Raw genomic sequence first — 18,528 nt, forward strand, 5'->3', positions numbered from 1 at the left:
CACTATAGGAAGGATGTGATTGCTTTGGAGAGGGTGCAGAGAAGATCCACCAGGATGTTACCTGGGATGGAGCGCCTCAGCTATGAAGAGAGGCTGGACAGGCTGGGGTTGTTTTCCTTGGAGCAAAGAAGGCTGAGGGGAGACCTGATTGAGGTGTACAAAATGATGAGGGGCATAGATAGGGTAGATAAAGAGGAACTTTTCCCCTTAGTAGGGGGGTCAATAACAAGGGGGCATAGATTCAGGGTAAGGGGCAGGAGATTTAGAGGGGATTTGAGGAGGAACTTCTTCACCCAGAGGGTGGTTGGAATGTGGAACTCAATGCCTGAAAGGGTGGTGGAGGCAGGAACCCTCACAACATTCAAGAAGCATTTGGATGAGCACTTGAAATGCCATTGCATACAAGGCTATGGACCAAATGCTGGAAAATGGGATTAGACTGGACAGGGATTGATGGACGGCGCAGACACGATGGGCCGAAGGGCCTCTTTCTGTGCTGTAAAACTCTATGACTCTAAACTCTATGAAAGAGAGGTAGAGAGGCGGAGAGGTTTAGGCAGGGCGTTTCAGAGCTTAGGGCCTCGGCAACAGAAGGCACGGCCACCAAAGGTGGAGCGATTATAATCAGGGATGCTCAAGAGGGCAGAATTAGAGGAGCGCAGATATCTCAGGGAGGGGGGGTTGTGGGCTGAAGGAAATTACAGAGATAGGAAGGGGCGAGGCCATGGAGGGATTTGAAAACAAGGATGAGAATTTTGAAATCAAGGCGCTGTGGATGAGCTGAGGCAAGGGCGGAGACGGACGATGTTACGGAGGTGGAAGTAGGCGGTCTTTGTTATGCTGCGGATATGTGGTCGGAAGCTCATTTCAGGGTCAAATATGACACCAAGGTTGCGAACAGTGTGGTTCAGCCTCAGACAGATGTTAGGGAGAGGGATGGAGTCAGTGGCTGGGGAACAGAGTTGGTGGCGGGGACCGAAAACAATGGCTTCGGTTTTCCCAATATATAATTGGAGAAAATCTTTGCTCATCCAGAACTGTATGTCGGACAAGCAGTCTGAAAATTTAGACACCGTGGAGGAGTCGAGAGAAGAGGTAGTGAGGTAGAGCTGGGTGTCGTCAGCGTACATCTGGAAACTGACGCTGTGTTTTCAGATGATGTCACCAAGGGGTAACATGTAGATGAGAAATAGGAGGTGGCCAATGATAGATCCTTGTGGGACACCAGAGGTAACGATGCAGGAGCGGGAAGAAAAGCCGTTGCAGGTGATTCTCTGGTTACAATTAGATAGATAAGAATGGAACCATGCGAGTGCAGTCCCACCCAGCTGGACAACAGTGGAGAGGCGTTGGAGAAGGATGGAGTGGTCAACCATGTCAAAGGTTGCAGACAAGTCAAGAAGGACAAGGAGAGATAGTTTACCTTTGTCACAGTCACAAAGGATGTCACTTGTGACTTTGATGAGAGCCGTTTCGGTACGGTGGCAAGGGCAGAAACCTGATTGGAGGGATTCAAACATGGAATTGCGGGAAAGATGGGCACGGATTTGGAAGGCGACAACACGTTCAAGGATGTTGGAGAGGAAAGGGAGGTTGGAGATGGGGCGGTCGTTTGCAAGGACGGAGGGATCAAGTTTTGTTTTTATGAGGAGAGGGGTGATGACGGTAGATTTGAGGGAGAGGGGGACAGTACCTGAGGAGAGAGAACCATTAACAATATCAGCTAACATGGGAGCCAGAAAAGGAAGTTGGGTGGTCAGCAGTTTGGTGGCAATAGGGTCGAGGGAGCAGGGGGTGGGTCTCATAGACAAGATGAGCGCAGAGAGATCACGAGGGGAGATCGGAGAGAAACTGGAGAAAGATGCGAGTTCAGGGCTAGGGCAGGGGGGAACCTTAGAGGAAGTTTGGCCCAGTGGGCTAGGGGAAAGAAGGAAAGTGGCAGAAGCAGCTGAACGGATGGTCTCAATCTTAGAGACAAAGAAGTCCATGAGCTCCTCACACTTGTTATCAGAGGTGAGGGGAGAGGAGACAGGGGAGAGAGGTTTAAGAAGATGGTTAGCAGTAAAGAATTGGAGCCGGTGTTTATCTCTGCATTCCAGAATGATTCTGGAATAGTGAGCAATTTTGGAAGAGAAGAGCAGGGCCCGATAGTGCTTTATGTGGTCCAGCCAGATCTGGCAGTGAACGGCTAAACCAGTTGTCCGCCATATCCGTTCAACTCTGCGTCCTTTGGACTCAAGGGAGCGAAGATGAGGGCTGTACCGGGGGAACGGCCAGGGTGAGAGAGGGTAATTGTTTTAATAGGGACTAGGGCATCAAAGTTAGTGGTGAGGGTGTGGTTGAGCAGATCGGTAGCTGCAGAAATGTCACGGTGAATGGAGGGCCAGAGGCTGGACAGTTGGGATTTCATAAGTGCAGTTGTCAGAGAGTTGGGAGAGGGTTTTTTCCAGGGGCGGACACAGAAGGAAGTAAGGTTGGGGGGGGATGTGGGTCGAGAGTGATACGAGGAAATGGTCAGAGATGGCCTTATCTGCAATTGACACGATGGGAGTAGCGAGGCCATGAGAGATGGCAAGGTCGAGGGGGTGGCCGTGAATATGGGTTGGGGAGTTTATCTGGAGAGAGATTAAGGGAGGATAGGAGGCTAGTGAACTCAGAGGAGAGAGAGCATGATGAATTGAGATGGAGGTTGAAATCACCGAGGATGAGAAGTCATTCGGTGCAGAGGCTGAGGGAGAAGAGCAGTGAAGATATCTCAGTAATAACATTTTTATGGCACTTGGGTAGGTGGTAGAGAATGAGAATTTTAATTGGTGAGAGGGGTGGAATAAGGTGAGATGCTCAAAGGAGAAGAAACTGCCGGAGGAATAGGGGGACAGACCAAGGTGTGATTTGGTGATGAGAGCCACACTGCCACCACGGCGGTCTGAGCGGGGCATGTGGTGGAAGGTATAGCCAGGTGAGGAGGCTTCATTTAAGTGTATGGTGTCATCACCCCTCAACCAAGTTTCCATCAGGGCCATGATATTGATGCAGTCATCCACGATAAGCTCATGGATGGCAAGGACCCTGTTCGCAAGCGAACAGACATTCTGGAGGGAGATGCGGAGAGGTTCGGTGATGGCTGCCCCACTGCCAACGTCCACAGGGTCAGCGCTGGGGGGATGGGGAGGAGATTGGTAAGATTTGCCCCCAGTGAGCGTGCTGGGCAGGAAGGTCGGTGAGAGAGTAGGATGGGACAGTTGGGGTTGTTGCTCGTAAAGTGGCAGTGACGAGTGCCTCGATGGGCCCTTCGTAGGATGCCAAGAGAGGCACAGAGGGAAGCTGTGGGCTTATCTAAGAGGGAGTCAAGCCTGGGACAGCGGCAGGAGAGTAGGAAGGTCGAAGAGTAATGAAGGATTAGGGTAGTGATTTGGGAGGGCAGTGTATCCGAGAGAGGAGAGATTAAAGGAGGCATGACAACAGGAGAGCGCGGTCAGGGAGGGATAGAGAGAAAAGGGAAATAGGGGGAAAAAGTGGAGTGGCTCGGGTCCGGAGCGGCAGCCAAAGTGAATGTACACGGGAAAAGCTCAGGTTACATAGGCCTGTTTAAATGTAATAATTAATGGAATACATATTTCCTGGTAGCAGGGAATAGTTTGGGGACAATAGTAGGAAGACCAGGGTCAAAGTCAGAGATCCCATGGAAGGACAAGCCACCGTAAGCAGGATGGGGCCAGACCAGGGATTGAACCTGGGACCCTCCTAGTCTGTTATACGCTAGTTATGGCCTACTTCTGCTCGAATGGCCTACTCCTGCTCCTATCTTCTATGCGTTTGCCAACTGAGGCCTATGCTACCCAATGCGACATCAACCAATGATATGGGGTTTGCTTCCACATGTACGCTGCCGACGCCCCTCTCCACCTCTCCCGCGATGTCTCCACCAGCTCAATCTTGTCAGACTGCTTGTCCGACGTCCAGTCTTGGCTGAGCTGCACTTTCCTCCAGTTAAACATTGGGAAGACCAAAGCCACTGTCTTTGGTCCCTGCCACAAACACAATGCCCTTGCCACCAATTACATCCCCTCCTTGGCCACTGTCTGAGGCTGACCCAAACCATTTGCAACCTTGGTTTTGGTGTCCTATTCGACCTCAAGTGGAGCTTCTCCATCGCAAATATTGCCTACTTTCACTTTTGTAACTTCGCCACCTCCACCTCTACCTCAGCCTATCTGCTGCTGAAATCCTCACCCACGCCTCTGTCTTACCAGGCTATGTGGAAAAAGCAGGGGAGTGGGATTAATTAATAGCTCCACCAAAGAGCCGGCACAGGTATAATGGGCCGAATGGCCTTCTTGAATCTGATTTATCACTCCTGTCCTCGCTGATCTACAGTAGCTCCCCCCACCACCTCCAATTTAAAATTCTCATTCTCACGTTTAAATCCCTTCATGGCCTCGCCCCTCCCTATCTCGGTAACCTCCTCCAGCCCTACAAGCTCTCCCTGATCAATACGTTCCTCTGACCCCAGCCTCTTGTCCACGTTGATCTGTCAGGCAGTCACCACACACAGCTTCAGAGGGCGTGCACATCTCAATTTCGTAAATAAAAGGGCGGGTTTGAGTGCAGACAAGATGAGTTTCAATAGGAGGATTAAGCCCGGACACGTGTCAATATTCTGGCCTGAGCCGAGAGCGTCCCTTTCCCCTCCTCCCGCCAGCCCACGGCCTGTTCAATGTGTTGTGGAGAACACTCTGTTCTCGCATAATTAGACCCATCACCATCTCACTCGCTTCCTGTGAAGGTCTCTGTGTTTTTTGGGGGGGATGTTTTATAGGTCTTATATACTCTGAACAAATAGCCGCCTCTCCATTTGTGTCGAATTTCTTTGTGACCCGGGTTTTGCCAAGTAAAATTCCCTTCCCCTGACCTTGGTCATGTTGGGCTTTGTTGACATTTGCTATTAGAGCGCCTCGCATGCCAGACTGTACCATTGCAAGAGTGAGGGGAAAACCCCTCCTTTATGAGGTACAATGATCGGGTGTTACCGAACTAAATAAACCCTTTCCAACCATGACCTAGACTATTGCAAATAAAATCACAACGATCATCGGATGTAAAACTCCGGTCCGCAACCTCCTCCCCCCACTCTATTTCGCGTTTCTTTAAAAGAATTCCTCCCCCAAAATAATGTAAATATGTAAGTGACATTCGGTGCTCCTTTCACTAATAATTATCAGTGCGCGTTGATGTTGAAACGCCTCCATAACTTGCAGACACCCCTGCACGTTTCGACCGTATCCCGCTGCATTTTGAACACAGAAACACACGGGAAGCAGACGGAAGTAAGCGAGTTCTGGTGAACTCTAAACTCTTGGCATTTTCTTACATCCGACCCTGGCAGCTGGTGAAACTGCTCTAACTTTAGTATTTCCCGCCCCCCCCCTAAGGTTGGCCTCAACATTGGAGTAAATGATTCCCAGAAAAGGATCGACATGATGCTCACGGCGTCCAAGGGGCTGTGGGTGAGTTTCCGATCGTCAGTTTCATTCGGGTCATTGTTGGTTACATTGTAGCAAAATATTAGTATTTATTAATGGAGAGAAGGCACAGTTACAAGTTGCACATTGTAGCCTCTGCTCGCTAGCCTATTTGCTGTGCTCTTTTCCCCACAACCGCTGGTAAGATATTTGTGCATTATTAAAGTTAAAATAAACAGCGCGCATTGCACACGTGCTGAATGTCACTTGCTCCCCCACCATATCCCGAGTGTTTGCTGGGATACTCTCGTCCGGCAGGGCCGGAAGAGCAGCAGTAATCTGCATGGTTGGACTTTGTTAGGGAATCCTGTGTTTGTGAGGCATTCTCACCCACCCATACCAGTAGAAACCGCTTTTAAAATGCAAATAAATGAGGAAATAAAGAACTTGCATTGCTATAGCGCCTTTCACCACCTCAGGACGTCCCAAAGCGCTTCACAATGAAGTTTTTTTGAAGTCTGGTCACTGTTGTACTGCAGCAGGAGGGTGTGTTACTGAATTCCTTTGTATCCCAAACATTCTTCTTCTTCTTCTTCTTAGGCACTCCCTCGGAACCGAGGATGACTTGCTTCCACATTAAAAATGAGTTCGCAGGTGACTGATGAGTCCAATGCGGGACCTGCAGCCTCTGTCACAGGTGGGGCAGACGGCGGGTGGGTGGGGTGCTTGGGTTGACATGCGCTCCTTGCGCTGCCTGTGCTTGGCTTCCGCTTGCTCCCGGCAAAGAGACTCGAGGTGTTCGGCGCCTTCCCGGATGCTTCTCCTCCACTTTGTGCAGTCTTGGGCCAGGGATTCCCAGGTGTCGGTGGGGATGTTACACTTTTTCAAGGAAGCTTTGAGGGTGTCCTTGAAGCATTTCCTCTGGCCATCTGGGGCTCTCTTGCCGTGTCGGAGCTCCGAGTAGAGCGCTTGTTTTGGGAGTCTCGTATTGGGCATGCGGACAATGACGGCCAAACATTAACATTGTATTAAGGGTGAGATCTGCACACTTGCGGTTTTTTTTGCTATCCAGCTGCTGGCAGCGGATATTTTGGGCAGCAGTTCCTCGCCAGTGTGATCACAAATCAAATAAAATCTGCGTGTCGTTGCAGAAAATGTTCACTCCCTTCGACCGGCAGTTTAAAGGCATAAAACACAAGGGTGCCCATATTCTTTCCATTGTTCTTAACCTAACCTGACATTTGTGTTTGTTCTACAGACAGTTTTGTGTCTCATTTGAGAGCCATTGTAAATGTAACATCTGGAGACTAGAGTAGGTTAACTTGTGAGAAAGAAAACGACTTGCATTTATTTATACAGCATCATTCACGGCCACCGGACGTCCCAAAGTGCTTTACAGCCAATGAAGTACTTTTGAAATAACAACAGAAAATGCTGGAAAAACTCAGCAGGCCAGGCAACATCCGTGGAGAGAGAAATAGAGTCAACGTTTCGGATCGAAACCCTTCGTCAGGACTGAGAGAAAAGGCAGGAAATGAAACAAAAGGCAGTTTGGGGGCTGGGAAATGGGGGAGGGGATGAAAGAAGAGACATTAAGAGATATTCAAGGTGAGGCGAGATGGTAATAGGACAGGTAAAGAAACAAACAATGGCTCTAGATGAAGTGTGAAATGGGCTGGCAGAGTGAGACAGCTGCCATGTGGGAGAGAGAAAAAAAAGGAAAAGTCACAAACCAACAGTGTGGATAAAAAATATAAAAATATAATAGGGGCCGAGGTTATGATCTGAAGTTGTTGAACTCGATATTGAGTCCAGAAGTACTTTTGAAGTGGAATCACTGTTGTAATGTAGGAAATGTGGCAGCCAATTTGCGCACAGCAAGCTCCCACAAACAGCAATGTGATAATGGCCAGCTCATCTGTTTTCCTAGTGATGTTGATGGAGGGATAAATATTGGCCAGAACACTCGGGATAACTCCCCCCTGCTCTTCGAAATAGTGCCATGAGATCTTCTACATCCACCTGAGAGAACGGGTGAGGCCTCGGTTTTAACGCCCCATCCGACAGTGCGGCGCTCCCTCAACACTGCACTGGGAGTGTCAGCCTAGATTTTGTGCTCCAGTATCTGGAGTGGGACTTGAATCCACAACCTTCTGACTCGGAGGTGAGACTGCTGCCCACTGAGCCACAGCTGACAGAGAAATATGAGCTAAGAGTCTTCCATCATGATCAAAAGTGAGTGGGAACATAGTTACTGGATTATCCTATGTAGTGATCGAGTCTTTTTTTTCGTTGCTGGGATGTGGGCGTCGCTGTCAAGGCCAGCATTTATTGCCCATCCCTAATTGCCCTTGAGAAGGTGGTGGTGAGCCGCCTCCTTGAACCGCTGCAGTCCATGTGGTGAAGGTGCTCCCACAGTGCTGTTAGGGAGGGAGTTCCAGGATTTTGACCCAGCGACGATGAAGGATCGGCGATATACTTCTAAGTCAGGATGGTGTGTGACTTGGAGGGGAACTTGGGAGGTGATGGTGTTCCCATGCACCTGCTGCACTTGTCCTTCTAGGTAGAGGTTGTGGGTTTGGGAGGTGCTGCCGAAGAAGCCTTGGCGAGTTGCTGCAGTGCATCTTGTCGATGGTGCGCACTGCAACCACGGTGGAGGGAGTGACAATCAAGCGGGAGCCAATGTAGGTCAGCGAGCACAGGGGTGATGGGTGAATGGGCATTGGGTTCAGGAGCTCAGCTCAGGGTATAATAGGACGCCAATTCAAGATCAGACTGGTGTGATGGAAGCTCCTGTCTGTGAGGGTATGGCCTGATTGAGCACCGTGAGGTACCATTCCAGTAGCCCAAGACAGCAGTGCTAGTTTCTCTCTGCCTGTCTTCTCCTGAAGTGGAATGCCACATGTGTCTCTCGCTTTTTCCTCCTGGTTAGAAACCAGGCCAGATGCGCCATGCCTTGTACTTGTGACCTGATGATTCGGAGTCGCTGCCTCATCAGAGCAGAACTATAAGCCTGTTCTCTAAATGGTGCCCGCCATTATTAGTTTGTAAACCCCCCCAGCAATTTGTGGCAAAGAAGAGAGACCCCGTGATGTTTATGAGGTCCCAGATGTGACGTTGACATCGCTGCACCGTTATCAATTTACATTTCCAGCAATGCACGGCGCAAATATAGCGTGATCGGAAGGGTGAGGAAAAAAAATCAATTTACGTCGCTCATCGCGAGTTAAAAGGACTTGCATTTATATAGCACCTTTCACAACCCCAGGACGTCCCGAAGCACTTTACAGCCAGTGAAGTATTGTCACTGTTATAATGTAGGAAACATGGCAGCCAATTTGCGCACAGCAAGCTCCCACAAACAGCAATGTGATAATGACCAGATAACCTGTTTTTTTGGGGGGGATAGATAGGCCAGGACATTGGGGATAACTCCCCTGCGCTTCTTTGAAATAGTGCCATGGGATCTTTTAAATTTACCTGAGAGAGCAGGTGGATGTAAAAGATCGATTTAACAGCTCAACCAAAAGACAGCACCTCTGTCAGTGCAGCACTCCCTCAGTACTGCCCCTCTGTCAGTGCAGCGCTCCCTCAGTACTGCCCCTCTGTCAGTGCAGCGCTCCCTCAGTACTGCCCCTGTCAGTACAACGCTCCCTTAGTACTGCCCCTCTGTCAATACAATGCTCCCTTAGTACTGCCCCTCTGTCAGTGCAGCACTCCCTCAGTACTGCCCCTGTCAGTGCAGCACTCCCTCAGTACTGCCCCTGTCAGTACAACGCTCCCTCAGTACTGCCCCTCTGTCAGTGCAGCGCTCCTTCAGTACTGCCCCTCTGTCAGTGCAGCACTCCCTCAGTACTGCCCCTCTGTCAGTGCAGCACTCCCTCAGTACTGCCCCTCTGTCAGTGCAGCGCTCCCTCAGTACTGCCCCTCTGTCAGTGCAGCGCTCCCTCAGTACTGCCCCTGTCAGTACAACGCTCCCTTAGTACTGCCCCTCTGTCAATACAATGCTCCCTTAGTACTGCCCCTCTGTCAGTGCAGCACTCCCTCAGTACTGCCCCTGTCAGTGCAGCACTCCCTCAGTACTGCCCCTGTCAGTACAACGCTCCCTCAGTACTGCCCCTCTGTCAGTGCAGCGCTCCTTCAGTACTGCCCCTCTGTCAGTGCAGCACTCCCTCAGTACTGCCCCTCTGTCAGTGCAGCACTCCCTCAGTACTGCCCCTCTGTCAGTGCAGCACTCCCTCAGTACTGCCCCTCTGTCAGTGCAGCACTCCCTCAGTACTGCCCCTCTGTCAGTGCAGCACTCCTTCAGTACTGCCCCTCTGTCAGTGCAGCGCTCCCTCAGTACTGCCCCTCTGTCAGTGCAGCGCTCCCTCAGTACTGCCCCTCTGTCAGTGCAGCGCTCCCTCAGTACTGCCCCTCTGTCAGTGCAGCGCTACCTCTGTCAGTGCAGCACTCCCGCAGTACTGCCCCTGTCAGTACAACGCTCCCTTAGTACTGCCCCTCTGTCAATACAATGCTCCCTTAGTACTGCCCCTCTGTCAGTGCAGCACTCCCTCAGTACTGCCCCTGTCAGTGCAGCGCTCCCTCAGTACTGCCCCTCTGTCAGTGCAGCGCTCCTTCAGTACTGCCCCTCTGTCAGTGCAGCACTCCCTCAGTACTGCCCCTCTGTCAGTGCAGCACTCCCTCAGTACTGCCCCTCTGTCAGTGCAGCGCTCCCTCAGTACTGCCCCTCTGTCAGTGCAGCGCTCCCTCAGTACTGCCCCTCTGTCAGTGCAGCGCTCCCTCAGTACTGCCCCTCTGTCAGTGCAGCACTCCCTCAGTACTGCCCCTCTGTCAGTGCAGCATTCCTTCAGTACTGCCCCTCTGTCAGTGCAGCACTCCCTCAGTACTGCGCTGGAATGCCAGCCTAGATTTTTGTGCTCAAGTCCCTGGAGTGGGACTTGAACCCACAACATTCTGACTCAGAGATGCGCCATTCCAGCAATTGCTGGTCCAAAGATTTTTCGTGAGAGCATAAGCAGCCTGGAAGCCAAATCCATTAGTGACACAGAAATGTAGGAAGAGAGGAACCAAATGTATCATCTAGGAAAATGAGGAATAAACCCAGTGCCTTTGTCATGCAACTACAAATAAATGGGTACTTAAAAGAGAATCCTTCTGTGATTGATGTGTTGTGTTTGAATATTGCCATGTCATTTCATTCTGTCATTGGCGGCTGTGCCTTCAGCTGCCTGGGCCCGAAGCTCTGGAATTCCCTCCCAAAACCTCTCCGCCTCTCTACCTCTCGCCTCCTTTAAGACGCTTCTTCTTTGACCAATCTACCCTAATACCTCCGTGTGTGGCTCGGTGTCAAGTTTTGTTTGATAGCGCTCCTGTGAAGCACCTTGGGACATTTTACTACATTAAAGGCGCTATGTAAATGAAAGTTGTTGTCTGGGCAGTAACAAGCATATGCCTCCATTCCCCATCCTGTGTAGTACCTTGCCCCTACTTCCTTGGCGTGGTGTCCATTTTTTCCCCTTATCCTTCTGTGAAACACCTTGGGAAAATAAATTGCTTTATTGCAGCCTGCTGACTTCCTGATACTGCGCGGGGAGGCACTGAGCAGAGGCCAGGTGTCTTCCCGAGAGTGTGAGGAGCCAGAGGGGGAAGGTTATTGCTGGACTATTCATGTGAACGTCCTCATGACCAGCTAAAGGCAGCAATGGTCGAGTCAGCTTTTTGTGGCCAGGGAGGCCTGAGCAAGTGAGAGAGAATCAGCTTTAAAAGTAAAGTACATGCCACTTGCTTACCTGTGTTAAGAGGTGCACGAGGGGATAGTGCCTTTATCCTGCTGTGCTACTTTGCACTGTGTAATACATATCCAGATTATAATACAATGCAGTGTTATCGTTGGGTGTAAAGGTCAGTGTGTAATTAGTTTCTTGGAAAGGCTGCTAGACGATAATCACAGTTACCGACGAATAAAGATTGGTCGCACACAATCAGCCTTCCATCGCTCTATTTACTTTCTGCAGGTCATTTAGAACAAGGTTGACTTATTATTAACATATACACTCAATAAGCCAGTAGACAAACAACCTACAGGCTGAGCCACAGTGAGAAGGCAGCCTTCATCCACACTCGATCATTGTTTCATACCTAATAGGAACTGTTTTCCTCCCCTGAAACTGTGCTTGTGGCATTCTGTTAAAGGGGACTGCATTCGAAAATTTGCTTGGCACAATCTTTATTCTTAAACAAACACACACAAGATAAATAAATAGTATTAAAGTTCTCTTCTCCTTGCCAAATTTAAGAAGTTTGCCAGACAGATGTTCATGAAGAAATAGATCTGGGGCGGCGGTGTGAAACATAGATACATGGAAGATAGGAGCAGGAGTAGGCCATTCGGCCCTTCGAGCCTGCTCCGCCATTCAATGAGATCATGGCTGATCATCCAAATGCAGTACCCGGTCCCTGCCTTCTCCCCATATCCCTTGATCCCTTTAGCCTTAAGAAATATATCCAACTCTTTCTTGAATATACTTAATGAACTGGCCTCCACCGCCCTCTGTGGCAGAGAATTCCACAGGTTCACCACTCTCTGGGTGAAGAAATTCCTCCTCATTTCAGTCCTAAATGGCTTACCTCTTATCCTTAGACTATGACCCCTGGTTCTGGACTCCCCGGCCATCAGAAACATCCTTCCTGCATCTAGTCTGTCCAGGCCTGACAGAATTTTATAGGTTTCGAGTAGGATCCTGGGGGCGGTGCGAAGCGAGCGGGATCGTGCGGGCGGTGTGAAACGAGCGGCATCGTGCGGGCGGCGTGAAGCGAGAAGTGCGCGGGCGGCGTGAAGCGAGGGGGATCGCGCGGGCGGCGTGAAGCGAGGGGGATCGCGCGGGCGGCGTGAAACGAGGGGGATCGCGCAGGTGTCGTGAAGCGAGCGGGATCGCGCGGGCGGCGTGAAACGAGGGGGATCGCGCGGGTGGCGTGAAACGAGCGGGGTCGTGTGAGCCGCGGTGTGAAACGAGCGGGATCGTGCGGGCGGTGTGAAACGAGCGGGGTCGTGTGAGCCGCGGTGTGAAACGAGCGGGATCGTGTTAGCCGCGGTGTGAAACGAGCGGGATCGTGCGGGCGGTGTGAAACGAGCGGGGTCGTGTGAGCCGCGGTGTGAAACGAGCGGGGTCGTGTGAGCCGCGGTGTGAAACGAGCGGGATCATGTTAGCCGCGGTGTGAAACGAGCGGGATCGTGCGGGCGGTGTGAAACGAGCGGGATCGTGCGGGCGGTGTGAAACGAGCGGGATCGTGCGGGCGGTGTGAAACGAGCGGGATCGTGCGGGCGGTGTGAAACGAGCGGGATCGTGTGGGCTGTTCGGTATCGGCTCCGTCAAATAATCAGTTTGATTGATGTCAATGGAAAAGCAAATTCAGATTCAGATTCAGATGAGATTTATTTGCCATATGTAACAAGTACAATGGAATGCTTGTTCCCCGTAGGGACGCGTCAGCTATACATACAGCGCCGCGTTCAGAGTCAATACAATGGCTTCCCGTGGCAGTGGGAGCACGATGTTCCTCAGCCGCTCCGTCCTCCTCTTCACCGCGGCCTCCTCCTCACTGTTGCCGGCTCCACGTGTGGGGGCCTGCTTCTCCCGCTCTGGCCACCATGCTCGGCTCCCCTCCTCCCATCCGGACTGCGAGTTACCCGAAATGGAGCTGCCGGCCGACGTGCTGCAGCGTGTCGTGAGTCTGCTGCTGCTGCTCATTGCGCTGCGCTCCTCTGCCCGACTCGCCGAACACATCGTCGGGATGTGAATGCTCCAATTCACTGTCGCCGGCTCCACGCTACACGGCCCGGGCCTGCTTCTCCCTCTTCGCGGGTCGGCCTCTGGCCGCCGTGCTCGGCTCCCCTCCTCCCAGTCTGAATTCCTTCCTGCCGAGGAGCTGCGGCCGATGTGCTCCAGCGGGTCGGCTTGGCTGCTGCTCCGGTTGTGGGAGCGAGCGGCGAGAGCTGGCCGCCCGAAGCAGGGAGAGCGATCTCAGCACCGGACCGTCACGGCCGCCATCCGAGTGTCCTGCCATCGAGCCAAGCTGTCGCCATATTGCACTCCCCCCAACGCAGACTGCACCCTCTCGCCCAGTATAGGTGCTGAGTGTCTTTATGCTCCAATCTCTATTGCAGATGGTCAGAGTATGGCGGCCAACTCTCCTCATCAAGCCGCCAGGCCTCCGCTGCCCTCCAGCAAGGCCTTTCTCGGCCCACGCTCCGTTGCCTCAGCTGCCGGTTCCTCCGCTGAAACATACATTGGAACGCTATCTCCTGGCACTGCAGCCCCTCGTGACCCCGGAGGAGCTGGAACAGACGAGGCAAATGGCGAGAGAGTTTAGCAGGCCACATAGCATCGGACTGAAACTACAGGACAGGCTGGAAAGGCGATCTCGAAGGACTGAAAACTGGGTAAGTGTTGGGAGTTTTGTCACAATAAACAATATGGGGGCACTACAATTCCTCTCCGTATTCCCGCAGATTAGAATGAAAGTGGTGTGGCGGGGGACGGGTGGGAGGGAGGGGCACTGAAATCAGAAAAATGCACTTAAACATCATCCAGTGGACATTGGGCTCGGCTGTGATGCCTTCCAGTGTAAAATAGCAGCCCGTTTGACGGGCATCCCATCCACCACCTCAAACCTGCTCTCCCTCCACCACCGGCTTCATTTATAATTGCAAAATACTGCGGGTGCTGGAAATCTGAAATAACAACAGAAAATGCTGGAAATGCTCAGCAGGCCAGGCAGCATCCATGGAGAGAGAAACAGAGTTAACGTTTCAGGTCTGGGGCCCTTCATCAGAACTGGAAAAAGCTGGAGATGTAACAGATATTAAGCAGGTGCAGAGACTGGGGGGGGGGTGGTGGGGGGGTTAGGAGGGGAGGAAGAAATAGAAAGAATATCCTGTACTTTTGTAAGAGGCAGGAAAGATAAAATGTTGCAAATGGGAATGGCAAAAATCATACTGCATGAAAAATGGGGGCAGGGATAATTATCTGAAATTGTTGAACTCAATGTTGAGTCCGGCAGGCTGCAAAGTGCCCAATCGAAAGATGAGGTGCTGTTCCTCGAGCTTACGTTGAGCTTCATTGGAACAATGCAATAGCCCGAGGACAGGAGATCAGAGTGGGAGTGAAGCGGTGAATTAAAGTGACAGGCGACCGGAAGCTCAGGGTCACCCGTACGGACTGAACGGAGGTGTTCCGCAAAGCGGTCGCCCAATCTGCGTTTGTTCTCCCCAATGTAGAGGAGGACTGCATCGTGAGCAGCGAATACTAGTATACTAGATTGCAAGAAGTACAAGTAAATCGCTGTTTCACCTGGAAGGGGTGTTTGGGGCCCTGGACAGTGGAAGGGGGGAGGTAAAAGGGCATGTGTTGCATCTCCTGCGCTTGCACGGGAAGGTGCCAGGTGAAGGAGCAGGGCTGTTGGGGGTGATTGAGGAGTGGACCAGGGTGTCGCAGAGGGAGCGGTCCCTACGGAATGCTGAAAGGAGGTGAGGGGAAGATGTGTTTGGTGGTGGGATCACGTTGGAGGTGGCGGAAATGGCGGAGGATGATCCGTTGAATGTGGAGGCTGGTGGGGTGAAAGGTGAGGACAAGGGGAACCCTATCGTGGTTCCGGGAGGGAGGGGCAGGGGTGAGAGCAGAAGTGCGGGAAATAGAACGGACACGGTCAAGGGCCGTGTCAACCACAGTAGAGGGGAATCCTCGGTTGAGGAAAAAGGAAGACATGTCAGAAGCACTGGTATGGAAGGTGGCATCGTCAGAACAGATGCGGCGGAGACGGAGAAACTGGGAGAATGGAATAGAGTCCTTACAGGAAGCGGGGTGGGAGGAAGTGTAGTCCAGGTAGCTGTGGGAGTCGGTGGGCTTGTAGTGGATGTTTGTTGAAAGCCGATCGCCAGAAATGGAGAAGGAGAAGTCAAGGAAGGGAAGGGAAGAGTCGGAGATGGACCATGTGAAGGTGAGGGCAGGGTGGAAAGTGGAAGTAAAGTGAATGAACTTATCCAGTTCAGGGCGAGAGCAGGAAACGGCACCAATACAGTCATCGATGTACCCGATGTATTGGACGTCCATGGTGAAAAGGAGACGGTTGGGGCCAGGAAACTGACCGCATCTGGAGGCCGTTACCCGCCCCCGGTAACACCAGGTAACACATAGACAAACGCAAGGGCCGATTTTAGTATCACTTCATCAGTGGCAATGCCTAGCCCCACTCGTTCAGTCTTTCCTGAATAATGCTACCGTTATGTGACCCTTGCTTTGCTCAGTGCAATCAGCCCAAACACCTTGCATGGCCGCTCAATATGGTTTTCACAGCCGTTTGTGACTCTTTCACTGTGTTTGTTGCCTGTATCCTCTGCCGTCTCCTGCGCCGCCGTCTCCCCCCCCGCCGCCGTCTCTCCCCCCGCCCCGCCGTCTCTCCCCCCCGCCGTCTCCCCCCCGCCGTCTCCCCCGCCGCTGTCTCCCCCGCCGCCTCTCCCCCCGCCGTCTCTCCCCACCCGCCGTCTCTCCCCCCCGCCGTCTCTCCCCCCCGCCGTCTCTCCCCCCCCGCCGTCTCTCCCCCCCCGCCGTCTCTCCCCCCCCGCCGTCTCTCCCCCCCCGCCGCCGTCTCTCCCCCCCCGCCGTCTCTCCCCCCCCGCCGTCTCTCCCCCACCGCCGCCGTCTCCCCCCCGCCGCCGTCTCCCCCCCGCCGCCGTCTCCCCCCCGCCGCCGTCTCCCCCCCGCCGCCGTCTCCCCCCCGCCGCCGTCTCCCCCCCGCCGCCGTCTCCCCCACCGCCGCCGTCTCCCCCCCCCGCCGTCTCTCCCCCCCCCGCCGTCTCTCCCCCCCCCGCCGTCTCTCCCCCACCGCCGCCGTCTCCCCCCCGCCGCCGTCTCCCCCCCGCCGCCGTCTCCCCCACCGCCGCCGTCTCCCCCCCGCCGCCGTCTCCCCCCCGCCGCCGTCTCCCCCCCCCGCCGCCGTCTCCCCCCCGCCGCCGTCTCCCCCCCGCCGCCGTCTCCCCCCCGCCGCCGTCTCCCCCCCGCCGCCGTCTCCCCCCCGCCGCCGTCTCCCCCCCGCCGCCGTCTCCCCCCCGCCGCCGTCTCCCACCCGCCGCCGTCTCCCCCCCGCCGCCGTCTCCCCCCCCGCCGCCGTCTCCCCCCCGCCGCCGTCTCCCCCCCGCCGCCGTCTCCCCCCCCGCCGCCGTCTCCCCCCCGCCGCCGTCTCCCCCCCGCCGCCGTCTCCCCCCCGCCGCCGTCTCCCCCCGCCGCCGTCTCCCCCCCCGCCGTCTCCCCCCCCGCCGCCGTCTCCCCCCCGCCGCCGTCTCCCCCCCGCCGCCGTCTCTCCCCCCCACCGTCTCCCCCACCGCCGCCGTCTCTCCCCCCCGCCGTCTCCCCCACCGCCGCCGTCTCTCTCCCCCGCCGTCTCCCCCACCGCCGTCTCTCCCCCCCGCCGTCTCCCCCACCGCCGCCGTCTCTCCCCCCCGCCGTCTCTCCCCCCCCCGCCGTCTCTCCCCCCCCGCCGTCTCCCCCACCGCCGCCGCCTCTCTCCCCGCCGTCCGTCTCTCCCCCGCCGTCTCCCCCACCGCCGCCGTCTCTCCCCCCCGCCGTCTCTCCCCCCCGCCGTCTCTCCCCCCCGCCGTCTCCCCCACCGCTGCCGTCTCTCTCCCCCGCCGTCTCTCCCCCCCCCGCCGTCTCTCCCCCCCGCCGTCTCCCCCAACGCCGCCGTCTCTCCCCCCCCCCCAGCCGTCTCTCCCCCCCCGCCGTCTCTCCCCCCCCGCCGTCTCTCCCCCCCCGCCGTCTCTCCCCCCCCCGCCGTCTCTCCCCCCCCCGCCGTCTCTCCCCCCCCGCCGTCTCTCCCCCCCCGCCGTCTCTCCCCCCCCGCCGTCTCTCCCCCCCCGCCGTCTCTCCCCCCCCCGCCGTCTCTCCCCCCCCCGCCGTCTCTCCCCCCCCCCGCCGTCTCTCCCCCCCCGCCGTCTCTCCCCCCCCCGCCGTCTCTCCCCCCCCCGCCGTCTCTCCCCCGCCGCCGTCTCTCCCCCCCGCCGTCTGCCCCACCGCCGCCATCTCTCCCCCCCGCCGCCGTCCCTCCCCCACCGCCGCCGTCTCTCCCCCACCGCCGCCGTCTCCCCCCGCCGCCGTCTCCCCCCCACCGTCTCTCCCCCCCGCCGTCTCTCCCCCCCGCCGTCTCTCCCCCCCCGCCGTCTCTCCCCCCCGCCGTCTCTCCCCCCCGCCGTCTCTCCCCCCCCGCCGTCTCTCCCCCCCCGCCGTCTCTCCCCCCCGCCGTCTCTCCCCCCCCGCCGTCTCTCCCCCCCCGCCGTCTCTCCCCCCCCGCCGTCTCTCCCCCCCCGCCGTCTCTCCCCCCCCGCCGTCTCTCCCCCCCCGCCGTCTCTCCCCCCCCGCCGTCCCTCCCCCCCCCGCCGTCCCTCCCCCCCCGCCGTCCTCCCCCCCCGCCGTCCCTCCCCCCCCGCCGTCTCTCCCCCCCCCGCCGTCTCTCCCCCCCCCGCCGTCTCTCCCCCCCCCGCCGTCTCTCCCCCCCCCGCCGTCTCTCCCCCCCCGCCGTCTCCCCCCCCGCCGTCTCCCCGCCGCCGCCGTCTCCCCCCGCCGCCGTCCCCCGCCGCCGTCTCCCCCCCGCCGCCGTCTCCCCCCCCGCCGCCGTCTCCCCCCCCGCCGCCGTCCCCCCCCCGCCGCCGTCTCCCCCCCCCGCCGCCGTCTCTCCCCCCGCCGCCGTCTCTCCCCCCCCCGCCGTCTCTCCCCCCGCCGCCGTCTCTCCCCCCGCCGTCTCTCCCCCCCGCCGTCTCTCCCCCCGCCGTCTCTCCCCCCCCGCCGTCTCTCCCCCCCCGCCGTCTCTCCCCCCGCCGTCTCTCCCCCCGCCGTCTCTCCCCCCCGCCGCCGTCTCTCCCCCCCGCCGTCTCTCCCCCCCGCCGTCTCTCCCCCCCGCCGTCTCTCCCCCCCCGCGTCTCTCCCCCCCGCCGTCTCTCCCCCCCCGCCGTCTCTCCCCCCCGCCGTCTCTCCCCCCCCCCGCCCGGTCTCTCCCCCCCGCCGTCTCTCCCCCC

At 56.3% G+C, this 18,528-nt stretch overlaps 1 protein-coding gene across 6 annotated transcripts in view; it reads left to right on the forward strand.

Moving 5' to 3' along the window:
• Nucleotides 1–18,528, forward strand: part of LOC147096263 (carnitine O-acetyltransferase-like) — a 79,834-nt gene that overhangs the window by 8,524 nt on the left and 52,782 nt on the right. For 2 of the 6 annotated variants that reach the window (XM_085975114.1, XM_085975116.1), the window contains exons 1-3: nt 5,014–5,327; nt 5,433–5,507; nt 13,630–13,905. In XM_085975114.1, coding sequence (XP_085831240.1) covers nt 5,232–5,327; nt 5,433–5,507; nt 13,630–13,905 — 447 coding nt within the window. In that variant the 5' untranslated portion in view covers nt 5,014–5,231. Of the gene's footprint in view, nt 1–5,005; nt 5,508–6,062; nt 6,160–13,629; nt 13,906–18,528 lie in introns of those variants that run through there. The other 4 variants (XM_085975117.1, XM_085975118.1, XM_085975113.1 and 1 more) reach the window with 3 other exon arrangements.

This window comes from Somniosus microcephalus, unplaced genomic scaffold (genome assembly GCF_052327205.1).
Source record: "Somniosus microcephalus isolate GS21.2 unplaced genomic scaffold, FLI_Smic_1.0 unresolved_chr1, whole genome shotgun sequence".
Lineage (NCBI taxonomy): Eukaryota > Metazoa > Chordata > Chondrichthyes > Squaliformes > Somniosidae > Somniosus > Somniosus microcephalus.